The following is a 22604-nucleotide window of genomic DNA, read 5'->3' on the forward strand; positions in this document are numbered from 1 at the left end:
AACCACAAAAAATATTTACAAATTCAGATGGCTCATGATCAGGAAGTTGGACACACTGAGATCTTTCAAAAAGAAAACTAGCTAGCATTCGTACAACAAATGGACGGGCACCCATAGCCTTTGCTTCTTCCACAACTACATTATGATCAAGACTATCAAAAGCCTTAACTATGTCTGCAAATAATGCTTCAACATAGGCCCCATTATTCTCTAAGTGCTTAAGGATAGTATCCAATAATGCAACCAAATAATGAACAGTACTATGCCCGGATCTAAATCCAAATTGTTGGGGATCAATATTATCATTTATGTCCTCAAATATTCGTTTTCAATTTTCGTTTTCCAATTTTCCTATTCCAATTTTCCGTTTTCCATGCCCAAAGCGAGCCCACTACAAAGTTGTCTTTAGAGGATTTTGCCCTTCTCATCAAAATGAAAAGAAAACTGACATCCCATCAGTTTTACTCGTCAAATATTCTAAGCCAAACACGTGCTTTGAGAAAGCAATGACGCTGTCACTCTCTCAAAAATGCTTTCAAGGTTTTCTAAAGCCTAGAAGGTAATGGAAATCTTTTCCATCGATTTCTCCTTCTAGAGCTTAAGGATAAAATTATATAAAAGAATAAAAAAGTTCAACTTCAACTATATAGTCACCCAGTCCTAGGCAAAGATTTGGTAGATGCCAAAATAACAAAATAAGAAATACTTAGAAAACAAAATATTTACAATAAATTTAAATAGATTACATTCGAAGGTGCCAATTTGTTTTTCAATCAAAACTTAAACTGTAAGTGATTGATAAGTATATAGCTGTTTTGTCTTTCTAGTCTTTACAAAGCTGTTATTAATTCTCAACTTTAAATCTCTACTAGTCCTACTCGCTCTGAGATCTCTGTCTTGCTTGAAGACCATAGGGGAATACAAGAAGCGGAAGATGGGCAGCTTACGTGGCAGTACATTTTCACGTATTCAAAAAGAAGATATACGTAGCTACCCTGTTGATAGACTACAGGAGTTCCAGACTAGTAACTAAAACACAAAACTTACCAGTCTGGAATCTACAGTTGGCTTGAATATTACGAGGCAAAAGAAATGTTTGTGCTCACATGTCGAAAGGTCTTCAAGCCCTTATCTAAATGTGAATATCGCTACTCTGTTTGCAGACTTGGTAGGTTACAGGATAGGTACGGTGGAATCTATATATTTCAATGCCAGAGAGAGTTAAATCCTCTCCCGCAAAAATGTCGATGAGAGAACTGGAAAGCTCAGGTTTTATGAACTCTTGGGGGATATGAGGTCAATGTGGTTTATAATGAATGCGATTTAGAATGTACAGGTGGCTTGAATATTGACCTGTTTGCAGACTAGGTACAGGGAAATCTATATATTTCAATAACAGAGAAGGTTAAATCCTCTCCTGCAAAAATGTCAATGAGAGACCTGGAAAGCTCAATTTTTATGAACTCTCTGGTGATATAAGGTCTATGTCATTTATAATGAATCTTTTCTGTGTCACATTTGTAAGTGATAACTTAATATAAAGAAAAAAGATCAAAAATGTTTTTTTTTTTTAAGGCCAAACAAAATACCAGAAAAAGTGAAAACTTCGGGAGGACAACCACATCTCTTCGTCAGCGCGAAAAGAAAAAGAATAAAAAAAAAGCAAAATGCCAAAAATGACAAAGAAAATCAAAACAATCCGGAGAGTCGGAGAGTTCTTTGTTTTGATTTTTTTGCGATAAAAAAGAGAGGAGGTTCTCCTCCCAAAATACTCATTTTGCCTTAGAAAAACCCAGTCTTGATCATTTTTTTTCCCCAGTATATATTGGCAGGCCAATGCGGTCTAAGAAATTAACTAAGAGATAACTTGCAAGTCAGTCGTCACTAATGGTTGTCAATTTTGAACCTCTGGGTGGCTTGAACATGGTGGTAGTTCTTGTAACAACAATTTTAATGGGCCTATCGAAACCCTTTCGACAGAGGACATTGCAAAGTTCAGGAATAGTGTACGAGAGAAAGGCCTAGAAACATTAACCTCCAGGCAAAACGTTCAGGCTTTAATAAAGGAGTGAAGCAGGAGGCCTAGTTTCCCTCCAATGGTTTGATTACTTAAAAAGACAGGTACAACATTTAATTTTTTACAAACGTTTTCATTGGTAAAAATTATGCGTAACTTACGAATTGACTTACGTAACAAACTTCTATATTCGTATGTTTTTATTGCGTATATGAGGGGGTTCAACCCTCGTCGATACCTCGCTCTTTACACTAAAGCTTAAATGTCCCAATTCCTTAAGAATGACCTCTGAATCAAAAAGGTCGTAGAATAAATAGTTGAAATTGCTAAAAATACTTTAGCGTAAAGAGTGAGGTATAACGAGGAGGTAAACCCCTCATATACGTAATAATTTTGTTCGTTTTAAGTTTTAATGCTGCTCCTTACTTTCAGTAGAAAAAACTTTTCATATTTATTTTTTCATTGTTTTTTTTTTTTTTTTCAAATAATGCTAGAAAATCCCGCGCCCCCTCACTGAAATTCTCTTCCCCCATGAAAAGTTCTTCCATCGAAATATCTCCCACGTAACCCCCCCCCCCTCAACTGTCCCCCCTAAACCAAAAAAATCCCCCTGAAAACGTCTGTACACTTCCCAGTAAACATTACTACATGTAAACACAGGTCAAAGTTTGTAACTTGCAGCCCCTCCCACGGGGACTGCGGGGGAGTAAGTCGTCCCTAAAGACATAGTTATTAAGTTTTTCGACTATGGTGAATAAAATGGCTATCTCAGAATTTTGATCCGGTGACTTTTGGGAAAGAATGAGCGTGCGAGGGGGCCTAGGTGCCCTCCAATTTTTTTGGTCACTTAAAAGGGCACTAGAACTTTTAATTTCGGTCAAAATGAGCCCTCTCACGATATTATAGGACCACTCAGTCCATACGATCACCCCTGGGAAAAAAACCACAACAAAAAACAAAAAAAAAAAAACACACATCCGTGATCTGTCTTGTGGCAAAAAATGCGAAATTCCACATTTTTGTAGACAGGAGCTTGAAAATTCTATGAGAAAGTTCTTTGATACGCTGAATCTGATGGTGTGATTTTCACTAAGATTGTACGACTTTTAGGGGGTGTTTCCCCCCATTTTCTAAAATGAGGTAAATTTTCTCAGGCTCGTAACTTTCGATGGGTATAACTGATCTTGATGAAACTTATATTTATTGGTATCAAAATTCCATTTTTTAGAGTTTCGTTTACTATTGAGCCGGGTCACTCTTTACTACAGTTCGTTACCACGAACTGTTTGATATTGTTACAGGTTAGCACAACATCAAGAGCCGTGTAAGAGAGAGATTTGGAACACACAACCATTTAAGCGTCCAGGTTGATCATTTAGAACTCCAATAAATTATGAATGTTGAAGAATTGAGGTATTTTGTAATATGAGGTAAGTATGGTTTACACTGAATGATAGCCTGGATTGCATCCGAAGGTGATAACTAATATTTGAATTATCAATCATATTGCAAATTAATAACTGAATTCTCTTTTGTATCTATTTTAATAGCTGTCTTTCATAAAATCTATATTACTAATATTGCTAGTTCACCCGTACTGACTAATTTACACTGCTTTTCTCTCCGTGCTTAAATTAATTGACTTGTAGAAGCAACTCCAAATGGGTATCCAGAATAGATATCCAAATATATATATTAATATATTTAGAGTCTCTTAAAGGTGTGAATGTCTTATGTTGAAAATACTTTTTTTTAGTATTTGTTTCATTTTTGTTCCCCCCCTGTTTTTTTCCTGGCCATAGAGCCTTGCGGGAAAGACTATGTTGAATTGTTTTTTGTTTTTAATTTATTGATTGAGCAAACTGATTAATTGATTGATTGAGAAGGTTTATTATTAGGTTTATTATATAAAAAAAGGAGCTTCGATTGTTCTACAACGAAGAATGATAACTGTTAAAATTACTGCGATATATCAAGTATTTGCTGGACCATTAATTACTTACTCAATTACTTAAATATTGCTTACTTATTTAATTATTCTTGAGGTTTTACTTCTACTTCAATGTTGGATGTGCGGTCGAACAGAATCTCTTGAATTATAAAATTCTCAGAATTCTCAGAACTTGGAATTTTTTTTGCAGACAATATTATAATTAAAATTGCTATGTTATATAGAAAAGCATTAAGAGTACATGCATTTATAACAACTTAAGCAGGAGCCATTTTCCCGGCCTGGGATTGAAGCTTATTAGCCGGTTCAGGAGATTTTGCCGCTATCATACTAAATTGTTGCCCATCCACCCCCCCCCCAAAAAAAAAAAAAACTTGAACTTAGAAAAAGGTAAAACCAATGGAGAGTAGTTGTTCATTTAAAAAGTAGGCATAAAAAAAGAATAAAAGGGAACAGTAAAAACATTAACCGTAAGACCGAGCAAACGCTATGGATGCTACGTATTTACGTAGCTGATTTACGTAAATACGTGTTATCTACGTACATGTACAAAAACAAGCGTCCATGTTTTGGTTATTCTATTATTTTGTTCATTAATTATGCAGCCAAATCGTTGAAATTAGAGTTTTCTACACAATGATTTTGAAATCGGTAAAATAGTTTGAAATAAATATATTTACATAGATTGTAATGGACGAAAAAGTCGACCAGGAACGACGTCACAACCTGGAGTAACAAGTTGGCCCATATCGAGTAACAAGAGGGCCAAAGGCCCTGTCGAGCAGAGGGGGGCAGCATATTCTAACACGAGAAGTACTAAGACCTACCTGTCCCCGGTACTTTCATCTGCAGAACTTTCAGATTGACTTGTTCCAAAGTCTTTATAAATGGTGGCACACAAAATGAATTCCATAGGCAAAACTACCCCGAAACTATCAGGGCCGCCATTTTCAACAACCAAGGGGTCAGATACGTCTGGATCAAACATAATGACGTTTGGGGTGATAAGAAGAACTCCATTGATAACACCCTGCAAAAATAAATATAATTATAAAATTGATAATAATAACGTACTCATCACGCGTTGAATAATGACGTCTTATGATTCAAAGACGTTAAAATGTCGAGAAGACGTCGCTGATACCACACAACAAATGCCAATTTGATTTAAGACAAAACAAAAAAGTGTATGCATACACCTAATTAATGTAAAAACTAACTGAAGAGAGAGAGAGAGAGAGAGAGAGAGAGAGAGAGAGAGAGAGAGAGAGAGAGAGAGAGAGAGAGAGAGAGAGAGAGAGAGGAGGGAGTCTTGCAGAAGCTTTGCTTCTTTATTCATTGAACGCTGGAAACAAACAGACTGTATAATGATTTTACCCGAACCGATAAATATTCATACAGGTCGTGATGTCCGTACGAGTGTTGTCAATTGTTAAACTAATAGACCAGGCAGTTAAAAGCTGAGCAAAACCAGGGTTGCCGCTCATTAGGATTTTTCCCGAGATCAGACGAGAGCTTAAGATCTTGGGTAAAGCATATATATTTAACATAACTCTCAAAGGTACATTAATTACATATATTATGCAAAACGCAGAAACTGATAGATTAGGTTCGGATGAGATAAGAAAAAACGAGGCTGAAAAGCGAGTTTTTTTTCTAGTAAAATCCATCTTGCAGTTTTTGGATATAAACCACTAAATTTTATAAAAAAAACATTCATTATCAGTGCACAGAAGCAGAAATAAATTTAAACAAGAATTTAAAAATTAAAGATTTGAATATATTTAATATATTGATTATGTTCTCACCATAATGAAAAAAGTTTCGGGCAATACCGTTTTTTCAAAGCTTTGCAAGAGTACCGTCATCAATTAGTCATCAATTGGTGCTTCTTTTAATCACATGGTTTTAGCTATAATTTGCATTCCTTATGTTTCCTTTGCATCTTTGCTTCAATTTTTAGTCTCAGTGTATTATTTATGTATTATGAGAAAATACAATTGTATTATGAGAAAATGTATTATGACATTTTCTCAGTGTATTATGAGAAAATGCAATCAAATTGTACCAACATGTACCAGAGCAACGCTCGGTCCTAGCATAGCAACCTAGCATAGCAACGCTCGGTGAAAAATATTGAATATAAGAAAAAATGCCTTCGTTCAATTTTACGTAAATCTGAGAGAAGTTATTTCATTGGAAAAATGGCTTAAAGTCGGAAAGATTCACTGAAAATACGGAAGGTTGTTAACTCTTTGCTGCTTCCCAGCAGCGCCCCACCTGAGCTTCCTTTGAAATTATCTGTAAATGAGGAAACTATGTCGGGACCAGAAAACGTTGCAAATGCACTGGGATCATTTTTTGCAGAGGCGTGAAAGAAAAGAAGCAAATTCCGTTGAAAACCTCGTGAAGAGTTTTAAAGATTACCTAGGCCCAGCATGCACCAAGTCAATGGCTCTCGCTCCTGTCTCTCCGCCTGAAATTCAGTTTATTATCTGAAACCTAAGATGAAATTTTGCTTCTGGATTCGACCGAGTATACACTAATGTGTTAAAAGAAGTTACTTCATCAATCATAGAGCCTCTTACTTACCTGGCCAATTTATCTCTGCGAAAAGGTACTTTCTTCGAACGACTAAATAAAGCTAGAGCAGTGCCTTTGCACAAGGAAGGTTCTCGAGCTGATCCTACGAATTATAGACCTATTTCCATTCTTTCAGTTTTTTCAAAGGTTTATGAAAAACCCATGCAGCTGCTACTCCAGTTTCTGGAGAAAAAAAGGATTTCTTAATACTCATCAGTTTAGATTTAGACCAGAACAATCCACCCAAGATGCACTAACGGCTTTGAGTTTATGAATCAACCAAGTTCTGGATTCTGGGCTTCTACCTGCAACGCCCTGATTGATATCAGAAAAGCATTTCATAGCATCTAACACCCTATTCTCTTCAGGAAAGTGGAGCATATAGGAATAAGAGATAAACTCTGGATTGGTTCAGATCGTACTTGAGGGACCGCAGGATTTATTCGGGAGAAGACCTCGGTGTCCCCAGGGTCAATATTAGGACCTCTATTGTTCCTGATTCACGTTAACGATCTGAGTAGCGTATTAAACCCGGCACGCACTATTCTCCAATGTTGTAAGCTATGTCACGATGAAGCTTCTTTTCACCCTGTATATGATGATGAGCTTGTGGCTTTTGTAGATACTAGGCTGCTGCGAAACCGACATAACAGCGCTCATTTCCAGGCTTAGGGTTGTTCTCGACAAGACGTATCTCTATGTGGATTCTAACCAACGTGTTATTAATATTGATAAATCTTGCGTTTTATTTTTTTCGGGTCGGAAGTGTCCATCCTGAGGTGTGTGGTATTGAAACGTCCAGAGGTTTGATCAGTCGGCCCAAAAAGTGTTTTACAAAATATCTCGGAGTCCTACTTGATGAGAACCTCTCATATCTGTATCACATTCAGGCAGTAGAGCTGAAGATGTCCCGGAATCTTGGAATAATAAAGAAACTAAAGAACACTTTGCCGCAGGAAACACTGGTCCTGCTATACAAAATTTTATCAACCCCCATTTAAAATACTGCAGAATGATCTGACAATCGAATTTTAAATCTCGCCTGCAGAAGCTGAATTCAATTCATAAACAATCTTGATAATTAATTGGAAAAAATGAAGAGTATTTGTCAATAGAGTCGCTGCATCATCAATAATGCTTGACCTTTGTGTTCAAGTTTCTAGCTGGTGAACTCCCGTTTGTATTTAAAATATTATTTCGACCAATCTCGGACCAGCATAACGTAAATACCCGATCACCCTCAAACCTGCAAATATCCTTCACCCCGACTATACGATCGGACTTTGCACCCGAATATAAATTGTGCAAAGTCACATAATCTTTTTTCAGAAGAACTGAGAGGTAGGAGCTCCCTCGCGTCATTTAAAAAAAAGAGTGAAAAATCATTTATTAGCATTGGAAAAGATTAGTTAAATAATGGTAAAAAAATATATTATGTATTAAATGTAATCAGATAAAAAATAAAGTTAAAATTTCATTTTATTTTGATATGATGGTGAGGCGATTTCCTCTGGGGCAAAGAGCAGGAGGATATTTGGTATTTATGTTGGATTAAATGAGAGGTATGGTTGTTTCTGAGAGTAGAAGCAATGACCACGCTACGTATTATGTTTAAAGGGTAGCGATTAAGGATCTCCCCGTCCAGGAATGGACTGAGGATTGTAATTATGTGCAATTTATTTTTTGATTTGATAATAAGCCCCATTGAACTTGAAGAAAATATATATGTGCCTCATGTTTTTCTTTCTTTTTTATTTATTTACGTGGCTTCTTTTTATATGTTTGTCAGAGCAAAAATTAACTCATCTTACGTATGATATGAAACTAATATGAATTTAGATAGAGAGGCATTTTTTCATAATCTGGTTATATTCGCCTATTAGGGAATTTACGCGGACTCCGATTAGACATAATGATTTACAATGTCGTTCGTTTTAAACTAAGGAGCTGCTGAATAGTAATTCCTTATTTTTAATATTTATAGTTTTATTAACGAACAGTCTCTTTTTATTCAGTTCCTTTTTCTTTTCGTTTTTTGTTTGTAGTGATGTTTGAACAATCATTTATTTTGTTTATATATACTAACCTTTCTGTTAAAAATTATTTTAAATAACAAATTATTTATAATTGTTAAATAATCCTTTATAAGTTAAGAACATACTAAAAGTATTTTATTCCATCTAACAATGAACTAGAGGACGATATACATATCCACCCATGTAATTCAATTATAACGTATTAGTTATGCTCAGGGGCTCATGTATGTCCTAGATGCAAAAACTGAAGATAACGCCAAAAACAAAACAAGGTAATTTTGTTGAATGAAGAAGTGCTTTCATTGGCTTAGAAGCGAAAATTCGGTCAAGCACCCTGTCTCAAAAGCAATCGCGTGGCACAGCAACTCCAGACACAGCAACAGAAGAATAGTTTGTAATGTTGTTTTTGGTAGCCCCCAGGATGATTCATAGCAACTACCTGTTTCAACTACTTATGTTATTTCCCCTTCTTTCATTATTTTACTAGAAAAATTTGCTGATATATCATACTGTAAGATTTTATACACTTCTTCTCTCCTTTTTGCTCTTCTTCAAGGATTTTTTTTGTCAAATCCAGACAATCAGTTTCTGATATTGAAAAAATCGATCGAGCTTGAATTGTTTCAAAGATTCTAAAAAACGTCATATAACTCCTTTTAAGTTATGACTTTGTACCTGGAACGGGCTCTTCTGCCTTAAGTCTGTTTCCAGAAGTTGCCAGACCTCCTCTGTCATCTACCTAGGTAATTTGTTAAAACTGTTACGCCTTTAATACCCGTTTAACCCTTTGCATCTAATACCTGTTTGTATCTGTAATACTCATTTAAATCCCCTTCTTGCATCTGTTACTTCCACATAGGCTTCTGGTCTTTCTTGACTGTTTATACGATTATTAATCTTCGTATTCTTAAATTACTTTCAGGGAGGGTAGGGTTGGTTAGAGAAATATACATAAGTATATAAAAATATATATGCTTAACGTAACGGTAACTTAACGGTTGCTTAACGTAATAGCGGGGTACGCTAAGGTATAACACCACCATTTATTTCTTTCTATTCCTGGCTTAATTTATCGCATTTTGTATTTCGCGACAAACGATCATAATTTGGTTTTAAGCTGATTAAGCATAGCATCTTATTTTATCTAAAATAATGTTGGGATGATAAGTTTTGTTATCCACAAAGATGGGGAAGATAAAACATAATGGTGCAGTTACAACTAACGATGTACTTCCAAAGACCGGTGCAATTACTTAACATGACAGCGGTAGGCTATACCTTAACGCATAATTGTACCATCTGGCTCATTTTATTAATGGATTAATTTTTTGTCGTGATACATGGTCATATTTTGGCTAAGGACATCATCTTATTTTATCTAGTATAATATTGGGACGATAAGGACTCACCCTCCCAAAAGATAGAGAAGATACACAATAATGGTGCAGTTAGACCCAGCGGTACAGTACTAAAGAAGAGTGCAGCGTTATGAACCTCAACATTTACATTTACACATAAATATCTAGTCAAAAATCCTATGATTTGTGCAAAATCTACTATAGTAGTTAACTACTTTTGCCTAAAATTTTATTCTACCCCTTCTCTGAATTGCCTTTCATTTATATGCCTAGATAAAAAAAATAAATAAATAAAACTTGCTTGTCCCTCCGTAATATGTTTGACATCGACTTTGAGAAACCTCTGTGTCAATTCTTCTTCAACAACTGAAGTAAGTTCTTCGTCTTCTTCCTTAACTACTTTTTCCACTCCAGCATTTACAGCTTCTTCTTTTATAATGTCCATTTCTGGCTTATTGGATTCTATAAATTTACAGAATTCTTTATAATTTATAATTTTAAAATTGCAATAAATAAGAACGATAGTAGAAGAAAGGAAACTCTTTTATAAGAAATGATATATTGTCATCAATGTATGGTACTCAAAAGCATTCGAGCCTTGCAGAAGTCAGCCTAAGTCCACATTGAGGCTCTGATGGTCCATATTCCATAACTGATGGTCCATACTCCATAAAAAAAAAGATATTACCAGAAATATACATATTTTCTTAGACCACACTGTTTTTCCATTTACAGAATATAAGAGAGAAAAAAAGGCATAATTTCAATAGAATAGTGGAACAAAAAAAAATAACAACAAACTTTAAATAATAAAAATCTGAATATTTCAACTTCACGTCCGGGAGCGGGAACCTTTATCAGCGGGGAGAAAAAGTTAAATCAGATTAAACACATTTTCTTTGTCTTTTTCTTTATATGTCGCGTTTAATTTAATTTAGCTTTTTTTTTCGCTGATAGAGGCTCCGGATGTAGAGTCGAAATATTCGGATTTTGATTATTTAATGTTTTTTCTACAGCTTTATTCAAATTATAGCCCTTTTCTCTCTCTTAGATCCAATGTACCAATATTATCATTTTACAATGAACAATCGTTTCGGAGCCAGATTTGACTTTAGCCATACTAGACTCCATTGATAGACTCACTGAGACTCATTTTGGTCTTAAATAATGGAGAACTATAAGCAATGAGAGGTGGTTCCCCATCCATTGCTCGAGTTTCCGTAAATAATTTCTTAGAAACTCCCACTAGAACATTTGCCGTTTGTCACTAGCAGCCACAACCAAAGTTGAGTCACTAGGGACCTATTAACGTGCCCTATGGTGAGTCTATTATGTGCTATGTACTAATTACTAAACACATGAGTTTATACGTATAGAATTAGGGGAATGCTGGGAAGGGAAATAAAATTCAGGATTTGGAACTAAAATTTAAACAATTAAGTTTAAAATATTCTGAAGCAATTTATTGTTGGAAATCATGCGTATTTTGCCGTTTTTGTATTATCATAATTTATCGATGAATGATATTACTTTCAAAAAGGAGGGGCAAAAAGTGGAAAAAATGGAGCAAAGACATTAATTTTTAATGTCTTTTAAAAGACATTACTCAGTTACTTTTAAAAAGGGCGTCGCGACGGAAAAAAAACTGTTTCACCCAAAAGTTTAATAAACTTGTTATTTTTGAATTGCAGAAATTTGAGAGGTACACATAAATGTGGCATCCAATAGCAGATTTTTTAAAAATCATTCGATCAGTATTTATACTAGATTGAGTTAATTAACCACTAATTAAATAACATTAAAGTTATTAATACCCAAACCACACCCCAATCACATCCGTTGATAAAGAATCCAAGTTTTTTTTATCCGCATATGCATCTTTTTCATTGTTCTGTGTCACTTTAATTACAAAAGAGGAATATTGAAATGGGAGGAAATTGGTTTGGAAAGACTACGCTTTTTCTATTAGAACGGTACAAAGCCGTATCCAGGTGGGGGGATGTAGGGGGTCTGACCCCCCCCCGCAAAAAAATATTTGTCCGAATCGTAGAAATGTAACAAAATAAATATGAAAAAAACTGATGGGTTTTTTAGAGTTGTTTTTTATTATAAAAAAAAAAGAAAAAAAAAACCTGAAAAATATCCTTTCGTAAAACACACCTATTTTCTAATTTCAAAAATTATGCCTTAAACCTTTATACAAGAAAAAATAACACTTAGTAAAGAATAAAACGCTTTATTAAAAATATCAGCACAACATCCATTCAATGTTTGAAACGCCCCAACCCTAAGCTCACTATAATTAAAATTAGCATTGAATTTTCTTTTACACTTTCCTCCACTATTTACAAGGATTAAAATTACAAAAGAATGAGCCAAGAAATCCTTAGAAGTGATTTTTCTTCTCTTTTTTTTTACCTTGCTACTTAAAGTCTTGGTTTGTCGGTTTATGTAGCCTTTTGATAGCTTGTTTCTGAGTTGGAGACTCGTACATGAGGTAGTTTAATTTCTTCCTATGTTCGTAAAATACAAAAAAGATCGTGGAATAATCAAACAGTTCGTGGTAACGAAAAGTAGTAAGGAGCGACCTGGCTCAATAGTAACCGAAACTCTAAAAAATAGAATTTTGATACCAATAGATACATGAAAAGAATTGCATTTTAATGCTTATTTTAAATATAAAAATTTCATCAAGCTTAGTCTTACCCATCAAAAGTTACGAGCCTGAGAAAATTTGCCTTTTTAGAAAATAGGGGGAACACCCCCTAAAATTCATAGAATCTTAACGAAAATCACACCATCACATTCAGCGTATCAGAGAACCCCACTGTATAAGTTTCAAACTCCTATCTACAATATGTGGATATTCGTATTTTTTGCCAGAAGACCGATTACGAATACGGGTTTATTTTTTTCCAGGGGTGATCGTATCGACGCAGTGGTCCTAGAATATTGCTCATTCTAACGGGAATTAAAAGTTCTAGTACCCTTTATAAGTTACCAAAAAAACTTGAGGGCACCTAGGCCCCCTCGCACTCTCATTTTTACCCAAAGTCACCGGATCAAAATTCTGAGATAGCCATTTTATTCACCATAGTCGAAAAACCTAATAACAATGTCTTTGGGGACGACATACTCCCCCACAGTCTCCGTGGCAGGGGCAGCAAGTTACAAACTTTGACCAGTGTTTACATATAGGAATCGTTATTGGGAAGTATACAGACGTTTTCAGGGGGATTTTTTTGGTTTACGGAGGGGGAGAAGTTGAGGGGGGTACATGGGAGGATCTTTCTATGGAGGAATTTGTCATGGGGGAAGACAATTTCAATGAAGGGGGCGCAGGATTTTCTAGCATTATTTAAAAAAAAAAGAAAAAATAAATATGAAAAGTTTTTCAGCTGAAAATTAGGAGCAACATTAAAATTTAAATCGAACAGAAATTATTACGCATATGAGGGGTTCACCTCCTCGTAATACCTCGCTCTTTACGCTAAAGTATTTTTATTAATTTCAACTATCCATTCTACGGTTTTTGTGATTTAGGGGTCATTGTTAAAGAATTGAGACAAAATTCAAGCTTTAGTGTAAAGAGCGAGGTATTGACGAGAGGGTGAACCCCCTTATATACGTAGTATGCCTTTTTAAGTAATCGAAAAATTGGAGGGTAACTAGGCCTCTTCCCCCGCTCTTTTTTTCTCAAAATCTTCCAATTAGAACCATGAGAAAGCCATTTAGCCAAAAAATATTAATATGCAAAATTCGTTTTAATTATTCATGTGCGGAGAGCCAAAATCAAAACATGCATTAATTCAAAAACGTTCAGAAATTAAACAACAACAAAAACAAGTTTTTTTAACTGAAAGTAAGGAGCGACATTAAAACTTAAAATGAAACAGAAATTACTCCGTATATGAAAGGAGCTTTTCCTCCTCAACCCCCCGCTCTTTACGCTACAGCTTTTTACTGTTTTAAAAAGTAGAGTTAAGAGAAAGAGTCAAACTTTAGCGTAAGGAGCGGGGTGTTGAGGAGGAAAAGCCCCTTTCATATACGGAGTAATTTCTGTTTTATTTTCTGTTTCATAATTTCTGTTCGTTTTAAGTTTTAATGCCACTCCTTACTTTGAGTTAAAAAATACTTTTTTACTGTTTAATTTATTTAAAAGCGCAACTATGCCTCTACTGAAGAATTCAACAATAAATTATTTTTTGTAAAAAAAAAATAATAAGGATTTTTAGTTCTGTTTTTATGGCACTTGGTATTAACCAAGTGACATAGAGCCATTGCAAATTCTGTCGGTCTGTCTGTCGGTCCCGGTTTTGCTAATTTAGGCATTCCAGGTAAGCTAGGACAATGAAATTTGGCAGGCATACCAGGGACTGGACCAGATTAAATTAGAAATAGTCTTTTTCCCGATTTAGCCATCTGGGGGGAGTGGGGGCCCGTTAATTCGGAAAAAATAGAAAAATTGAAGTATTTTTAACTTACGAACGGTTGATCAGATCTTAATGAAATTTGATGTTTGGAAGGATATCGTGTCTCAGAGCTGTTATTTTAAATCCCGACCGGATCTGGTAACATTGGGGGGGGGAGTTGGGAGGTAAAAAAAAGGTAAAGGATACGGCATTAGACTTTACAGTCCCTACCGGCGGTGCTGATCTCCGTTTCTTGGCCCTTCAGCCAGGAAGTGCAATAGGGGGTTGGCGGCCAACCATCCTGTGCTTTCGCACACCCTTCCTGTTTACCTTCTCCAGATTTCTCCAGGTACCCATTTAAAGCTGGGTCGACTCTGGCTAAGCTTACAGAGTCACGCCACTGACTCCCGTCCCAAACTGAACAATTGGGTATACTGGGATTGGAACCCGCGTCCTTTCAGACAAAGGATCCCAAATCCAGCGCACCAACCGACTCGGCTAGAAATCTTGGAAAACACTTAGAGTGGAGGGATCGGGATGAAATTTGGTCGGAAAAATAAGCATAAATCCTAGATACATTACTGACATGACCGGAACGGATCCGCTCTCTTTGTGGTAGTTGGGGGGGGGGAGTTAATTCTGAAAAATTAGAAAAAAATAAGTATTTTTAACTTACGAACGGGTGATCGGATCTCAATGAAATTTGATATTTAGAAAGATATCATGTCTCAGAGCTCTTATTTTAAATCCCGACCGGATCTGGTGACATTGGAGGGAAGTTGAAAGGGGGAAAGCTATAACTTGGAAAACACTTAGAGTGGCGGGATCGGGATGAAACTTGGTGGAAAAATAAGCGCAAGTCCTAGATACATGATTGACATAACCAGAACGGATCCGCTCTCATTGGGGTAGTTGGGGGGGGGGGTTATTCTGAAAAATTAGAAAAAAATGAGGAATTTTAAACTTACGAACGGGCGATCGGATCTCAATGAAATTTGATATTTAGAAGGACATCGAGACTCAGAGCTCTTATTTTAAATCCCAACCAGATCTGGTGACATTGGGGGAGGAGTTTGGAGGGGGAAACCTAAAACTTGGAAAACACTTAAAGTGGATGGATCAGGATGAAACTTGGTGGGAAAAATAAGCACAAGTCCTAGATACATGATTGACATAACCGGAACGGGTCCACTCTCTTTGGGTTTTTTTTTGGAGGGGGGGGATTCTGAAAAATTAGACAAAATGAGGTATTTTTAACTTACGAACGGGTGATCGAATCTCCATGAAATTTGATATTTAGAAGGATATTATGCCTCAAAGCTCTCATTTTAAATCCCGATCGGATCTGGTGACATTGGAGGGAGTTTGGGGCGGGGGAACCTAAAATCATGGAAAACGCTTAGATTGGAGGGATCGGGATGAAACTTGGTGGGAAAAACAAGCAGATGTCTTAGATACGTGATTTACATAATTGTAACGGATCCGCTCTATTGAGGGTGGGGGGTTAATTCTGAAAAATTAGAAAAAATGACGTATTTTTAACTTACAAAGGAGTGATCCGGATCTTCATGAAACTTCATATTTAGAAGTACCTCGTAACTCAGACCTCTCATTTTAAATCTCAACCAGATCCAGCGTAACTGGGGGGGGGCAGTTGAGGGGAACCGGAAATCTTAGAAAATACTTAAAGCGGTGAGATCAGGATGAAACTGGATGGGAAGAATAAAAACTTGTCTACGATACGTGACTGACATAACCGGACCGGATCTTCTCTCTTTGGTGGAGTTGGGGGGGAGGTAATTTTGAAAATTGAGGTATTTATAACTTACGAAAGGGTGACCAGATCTTAATGAAATTTTATATTTAGAAGGATCTTGTGCTTTAAAGCTTTAATTTTAAATTCCGACCAGATCCTGTGACATATGAAGGGGGGGGGGAGTTGGAAGGGAAAACCGGAATTCTCGGAAAAGGTGAAAATTGGGGTGTTTTTATCTTCCGAATAGGTGATCGGATCTTAATGAAATTTGATATTTAGAAGGAATTCATGTCTCAGAGCTCTTTTTTCAAATCCCGACCAGATCTTTTGACATTTGGGGGAGTTGGAGGGGGAAATCTTGAAAAACACTTGGAGTGGAAGAATCGGGATGAAGCTTGTTTGATAGAATAAGCTAATGTCCTTGATACCGGATTGACGGAACCGTACTGGATTCACTCTCTTTGGGGGAGTTGGGGGGAGGGGTTCAGTGATTTGGCGAGTTTGGTGCTTTTGGACGTGCTAGGACGATGAAAATTGGTAGGCGTGTCAGGGAGCTGCACAAATTGACTTGATAAAGTCTTTTCCCAGATTTGACCACCTGGGGGGCTAAAGGGAGAGGAAAAATTAGAAAAGATTAGGTATTTATAACTTACGAGTGGGCGATCGGATCTTAATGAATTTTGATATTTAGAACGACATCGCGACTCAGAGATCTTATTTTAAATCCTGACCGGCATTAAGCCTCTTATTCTCTTTTTAAATCAATCTGTTGATTCATAGAATTTTGTTAGAGCTCATACCATATGATCTCTTGGCTCTCAGCTCTTCTTGCCTTGTCACAAGTGCCGCATGAGCTCTTAGCTCTTGTTCTAGTGAAAATACGCCAAATGATTTTCTCTAAAAACTCAATCGGTCGATTTTAAAAATTCAATGTGCAACCGCCTAAAAAAGAACCGAAATTGCAAAATGTGCCCCATCTGTCCATTCTAGTCTTACATGCTTGATATTTCAACGTTGGACAACAGTGTTGACGTAATTTAATAGCTAATGTAATTTAATCAATTACATCTAATTTAATGTAATTAAATCTAATGTAATGTAATTTAATCAATTACATCTAATTTGATGTAATTAAATCTAATGTAATGTAATTTAATCAATTACATCTAATTTAATGTAATTAAATCTAATGTAATGTAATTTAATCAATTATATCTAATTTGATGTAATTAAATCTAATGTAATGTAATTTAATCAATTACATCTAATTTAATGTAATTAAATCTAATGTAATGTAATTTAATCAATTACATCTAATTTAATGTAATTAAATCTAATGTAATGTAATTTAATTAATTACATCTAATGTAATGTAATAAATCTAATGTAATGTAATTTAATCAATTACATCTATCTACAGAATTACTTTTTATGACTTGGCTTTGCAATTTTATTCTAGGCGAAAAATAAATCGAAAAAGTGCGAAATTAGCTAAAATTTTTCGACTTTTGAATGGATTTTGGATTGTTCTCTAGGACAAAATTGAACTGACACAATAATTCCTATTCTTGGAATGGACGGTTCTGAAGCTAATGAATTCTGTGATACATGCAAGTGTTTGTCCGTTTGACGCTAGTTGTAGGCATAGGTTTGGCACGAAGTCCCATGTTTCATAGGGAATATAAACCTTAATTTCCCAAATGCGGATAGAAGTACAAGGGAATAGTTATAACTGTATGAACAGAGATATACCAATCTAGTACGCACTGAACGTGACACAGAAGGAAATCAATACTGAATATAAAAATAAAATAAAAAACCTGATGCTTGAGAAAAATAAAACTAAGTCCTGATTTTATACAATTATCCTGTCAGTTTAAATAAGCTTTGTCACATAGACCTGAAAACACCCGTAAAGCGGGGATGGATTTGTAATCACTGGTATAGGGGTAGGGCAGAAGCCAGGGATGAAGTTTGTTCTTTATTTTACCACAAAAAGATTATATTGCTTCCAACGTCAAAAGCTTCTATTTTTGAAATTTTTAATATTCGAGGAGGGGACGGGGGCCATTAGCTCTAATTTATAGTTTTAGTTTTTTGTTGTTTTTTTTTTCGTTGCAACGTTTACGACATTTACGTATGTCAATGCTTCTGGGGACTAAGTTCTTCGACACAGTCAAGACACGTTTCCTTCATAATTGTCTTTACATAAAAGTAGCTTGCTTATTCGATAGATTAACTCAAAATAAAAATTCGAAAAATAAATTTTCTAAGAAAAGTAGAGTAAAACTTAAGTTTTACTTAACTTAAGTTACTTAACTTAAGTTACTTAACTTAAGTTACTTAACTTAAGTTAAACATAAAACTTAAGTCAAGCAGACAGAAAAGTCAACAATAATTCAAACTTAAACGAACCGACATTATCATCATGGAATAAACGAAAACCAAAACGGACAGAAATCAAAATAAATAATTAAATAACGTTAACAAATAGTGATATAGATGAATGAATAAATCCAAGAACGAATAGAGAATGAATCGACACGCAAGTAAAACCTAAAATGAACTGAAATTCCTACAAACAAGAGTTTGGCTACTTCCCCCCTCCCAGCCAAAAGCCCTCTAAAGTCATTGCGTCATTTGTGTTTTATTAAAAACTATATGTATTTTGAACAATGTGCTTTAATTTTGCAAACATCATCGAAAAATAAAAGAATGAAATAGGGTCACTATAATAATTAAGATGACTGGAAATGACAATAAACTGAGTGTTTTATATATAATGATTGTAATTCATGAAACATCTAAGAAATTCAAGATTTTATTTAAAAATATTTTTTATTTTTCTTATTCTTAATTATAAAAAAATGTTTGGATTACATTCGGTTTCCAATAAAGCTCAAATGACGCAATAGACTTTAGAAGGTTTATGGTTAGGGGGTCAGTAGCCAAGCCCATGTTTGTAGCATCTTTATGTAACTCATGTATCAGGTTATTTTTATGTTTTGTGTGATAATTTAATTTTTGTTCATTTTGGGCTTCGTTTATTCTTTGATAGAAATTTATTTTCGTTTAAGTTTTAATCATTATAGGTCCTTCTTTCTGTTCATCTTAAGTTGTACACACCTTGCATCATGCCTCGCATATTTACATCGCACGCCACCTGCTGTGCAGACTAATCTACCACTAAATCTACAAAATGAAAAACAACTTTATATATCACAGATAAAAGTTATTTTAAAACTACCTGTGCTCTCACATAACTTCACAGAGGGAACCCGGACAGAGAAAAATTGTCCTTAAGGATTTTCCAAGAAATCCATGGTTTGAATTTTCCGAATATAAAAAACCTCCAAACATTCGGGGCTAAAAACCTTATGTTTCAATGTATTAGCCACCCAGTCCCTGGGAAAATATTTTTCAGCAGCATCCCACCCGAAGAACCTCAAGTTTGGACCTCAAGTATTGCACACTCCCACCCACCCAAATCTCACCCGAAGAACCTCAAGTTTGGACCTCAAGTGTTGCATATTCCCACCCACCCGAATCCCACCCGAAGAACCTCAAGTTTGGACCTCAAGCATTGCACATTCCCACCCACCAGAATCCCACCCGAAGAACCTCAAGTTTGGACCTCAAGTGTTGCACATTCCCACCCACCCGAATCCCACACGAAGAACCTCAAGTTTGGACCTCAAGTGTTGCACATTACCATCATGGAATAAACGAAAACCAAAAAGAACAGAATATAAAAATAAAAAACCTCCAAACATTCGGGGCTAAAAACCTTATGTTTCAATGTATTAGCCACCTAGTCCCTGGGAAAATATTTTTCAGCAGCATCCCACCCGAAGAACCTCAAGTTTGGACCTCAAGTGTTGCACATTCTCACCCACCCGAATCCCACCCGAAGAACCTCAAGTATTGCACATTCCCACCCACCAGAATCCCACCCGAAGAACCTCAAGTGTTGCACATTCCCACCCATCCGAATCCCACACGAAGAACTTCAAGTATGGACCTCAAGTGTTGCACTTTCCCACCCACCCGAATCCCACATGAAGAACCTCAAATTTGGACCTGAAGTATTGTACATTCCCACCCACCAGAATCCCACCCGAAGAACCTCAAGTGTTGCACATTCTCACCCACCCGAATCCCACACGAAGAACCTCAAGTTTGGACCTCAAGTGTTGCACATTACCATCATGTAATAAACGAAAACCAAAAAGAACAGAAAATAAAATAAATAATTAAATAAAGGTAGCAGATACTGACATGGATGAATGAATAAATCCAACAACGAGTAGAAAATGAATATGGACACTCAAGTAAAACCTAAAATGAACATAAATTCTGAATAGGTTCTGACAAATAGTGCCGAGCCGAAATAGTGATATTACACAGACATATTCTTAGAGAACGATTTACTTATGTTTCAACGTATTAGCCACCCAATCCCTGGGAAAATATTTTTGGGAAAATATAAACCTAAAATGAACATAAATTCTGACAAATAGTACTGAGCCGAAATAGTGATACTACACAGACCCAATGACCTCACCTGAAGAATCTCAAGTTTTGTGAAATAGTTCAAAAGTGAACTCAAGTTTGTTCACTTTTGTGAACTCAAGTTTTGTGTCAACTTAAGAACTAGGACTTAAGGTTAAGTCCCTAAAATAGGTTTCCACAGCTCATTTCTTCAACTTCAAACACTCCACTCAGGAAGTAATGAAATGTCACCCCCCTTACTCTCTAAGCTTATCAAAAGTTATTTTGCATATAAATTACTTTTAAAGGATCAAAAAATCACTTGCCAGAATAAATTGATAACCTTGCAAAATACAAAAAGATAGACAGACTTTCTTGACTTTGGTCGCATTATTCCTGACAAAAGTTGATAACTTCCAGGCAATTATTCTTCAATATTCAATCTCAATATCATTTATAAAATCCACAAAAACAATAAAAAAATTCCTCTCAAACAAATGGACAATAAAAAAAAGCATATACCTTGCTACCATTATATAAATGCTCGACACTCGTGTAAATTAATTTTCAAAAATTCTGCTTTCATTTTTGAAAATATGGCGCCAGCTTACATAAGTTTTAGAAGTGTAAAAAAAACGAAGAGAAATACACGAAATAAAGGGAATAAACAAAAGTAAAACATGAAACTACCTACCTAAGTAACATGAAAAAATGGCGATTTAAGTAAGAGAGACAGGGGTCTTTAATTGCCTTGCAATATCTGGGTATTAATTATTTTCCAAAGATTTTCAGTAGAATCACATATATGATCCAAAGTGTAATACTTTGGTTCAAGCATCTAGTCAACTAATTGTCAGGCAAAGAGGTGATGAGTTAGGAGCTTGTATCATAGTAAATATGAATGAAACTGGTATGTATTGATGTATAAAACTTTCACACCCTGACCCAAGAGACCCCCTGCTCCCTGACTTGCGAAGTGGAAGCCTCCAAGTAAATTACTATCCGAAAATCCCTTTCAGGGATAAAAGGGACACGAGTAGAATCGACAAAAAGGAAATATCATAAAATATCTCGCAATTTCTCTGTAGCGTCCATCTCTGCCTATGCAGAATTTCACTATATTGTCCATATTTTAAATACCATATAGCTTTGGCTTACTGGAAAGCGCCCCGCGTTTTTACAACACGATTAGAGTAGTGTGTGGTGAGGATTTTTGTTCAAAACTGACCCTCCCGTGGAGAACCAAGGCGTTGGTAGTAGATGTGGGCAAATTGTGCACCACTCTGTAGGGTAAACTGGAAGTCACACGACGAGGATGCCTCGAGAGGTAAGTGAACTTGCCCTTGTGTGGGGAGAATGAGGGGTGGATTGGTAACATTTTCTCAGAAATTGCCCAATTCTGACGAATTTCAGGAAAAAATATATTCGAGGGTTTGTGCTACTTCTCCCAAATATTTTGGAGACTACTTCCAGAGACCTAATTATTGCTGAAGGACAGAAAAAGGTGTGAAGTAAAACCAAGCTGTTCAACGACGTTATCAGAGTCTGAACCTCTAAGAAAATGTTTCATTGGATGAACAGATAATTTGTTCAAAGGAGAGGCAGGAATGAAACAATACATCAGGTCCAAGCCATGGCCCTGGGGACTCTTCAGCAATTTGTGCTTTGCGGATCATCTGGGATTATGTTCAGCCTCAAAATTTATCAAGGAGTCTCTAGACCAATTGACAAGAATCTGGAAGAAGACGGAGAAGGTTTGGAGGAGCTGTGGTTCTTCATCTTATGGGGCATGTTCCACAGGTTATGAACTTTCATGTTTATTTTGACAACTTTTCTCATCGCTTACCTTTTATGAGACCTTAACGACTGCTGGATTCCTTGTAGTTGATATCATACGTAGCAATCATATTATAAATGCTTAACTCCTTGAACAAAAGTTGTAGAAGAAATAGGGGAGAGGTACAGCTGATATAATTGTTGAATGGAACACAACAATTTCC

The 22604-nt window shown here is 35.8% G+C and overlaps 1 protein-coding gene across 1 annotated transcript in view; it reads right to left on the reverse strand.

Moving 5' to 3' along the window:
• LOC136040585 (nuclear receptor coactivator 7-like) overlaps positions 1 to 22604 on the reverse strand; it is a 254488-nt gene that overhangs the window by 173329 nt on the left and 58555 nt on the right. Inside the window, exons 4-5 of the mRNA XM_065724830.1 lie at positions 10247 to 10407; positions 4796 to 4998 (exon numbers count right to left, since the gene is read on the reverse strand). Coding sequence (XP_065580902.1) covers positions 4796 to 4998; positions 10247 to 10407 — 364 coding nt within the window. The remainder of the gene's footprint in view (positions 1 to 4795; positions 4999 to 10246; positions 10408 to 22604) is intronic.

Source organism: Artemia franciscana, chromosome 21 (genome assembly GCF_032884065.1).
Source record: "Artemia franciscana chromosome 21, ASM3288406v1, whole genome shotgun sequence".
NCBI lineage: Eukaryota > Metazoa > Arthropoda > Branchiopoda > Anostraca > Artemiidae > Artemia > Artemia franciscana.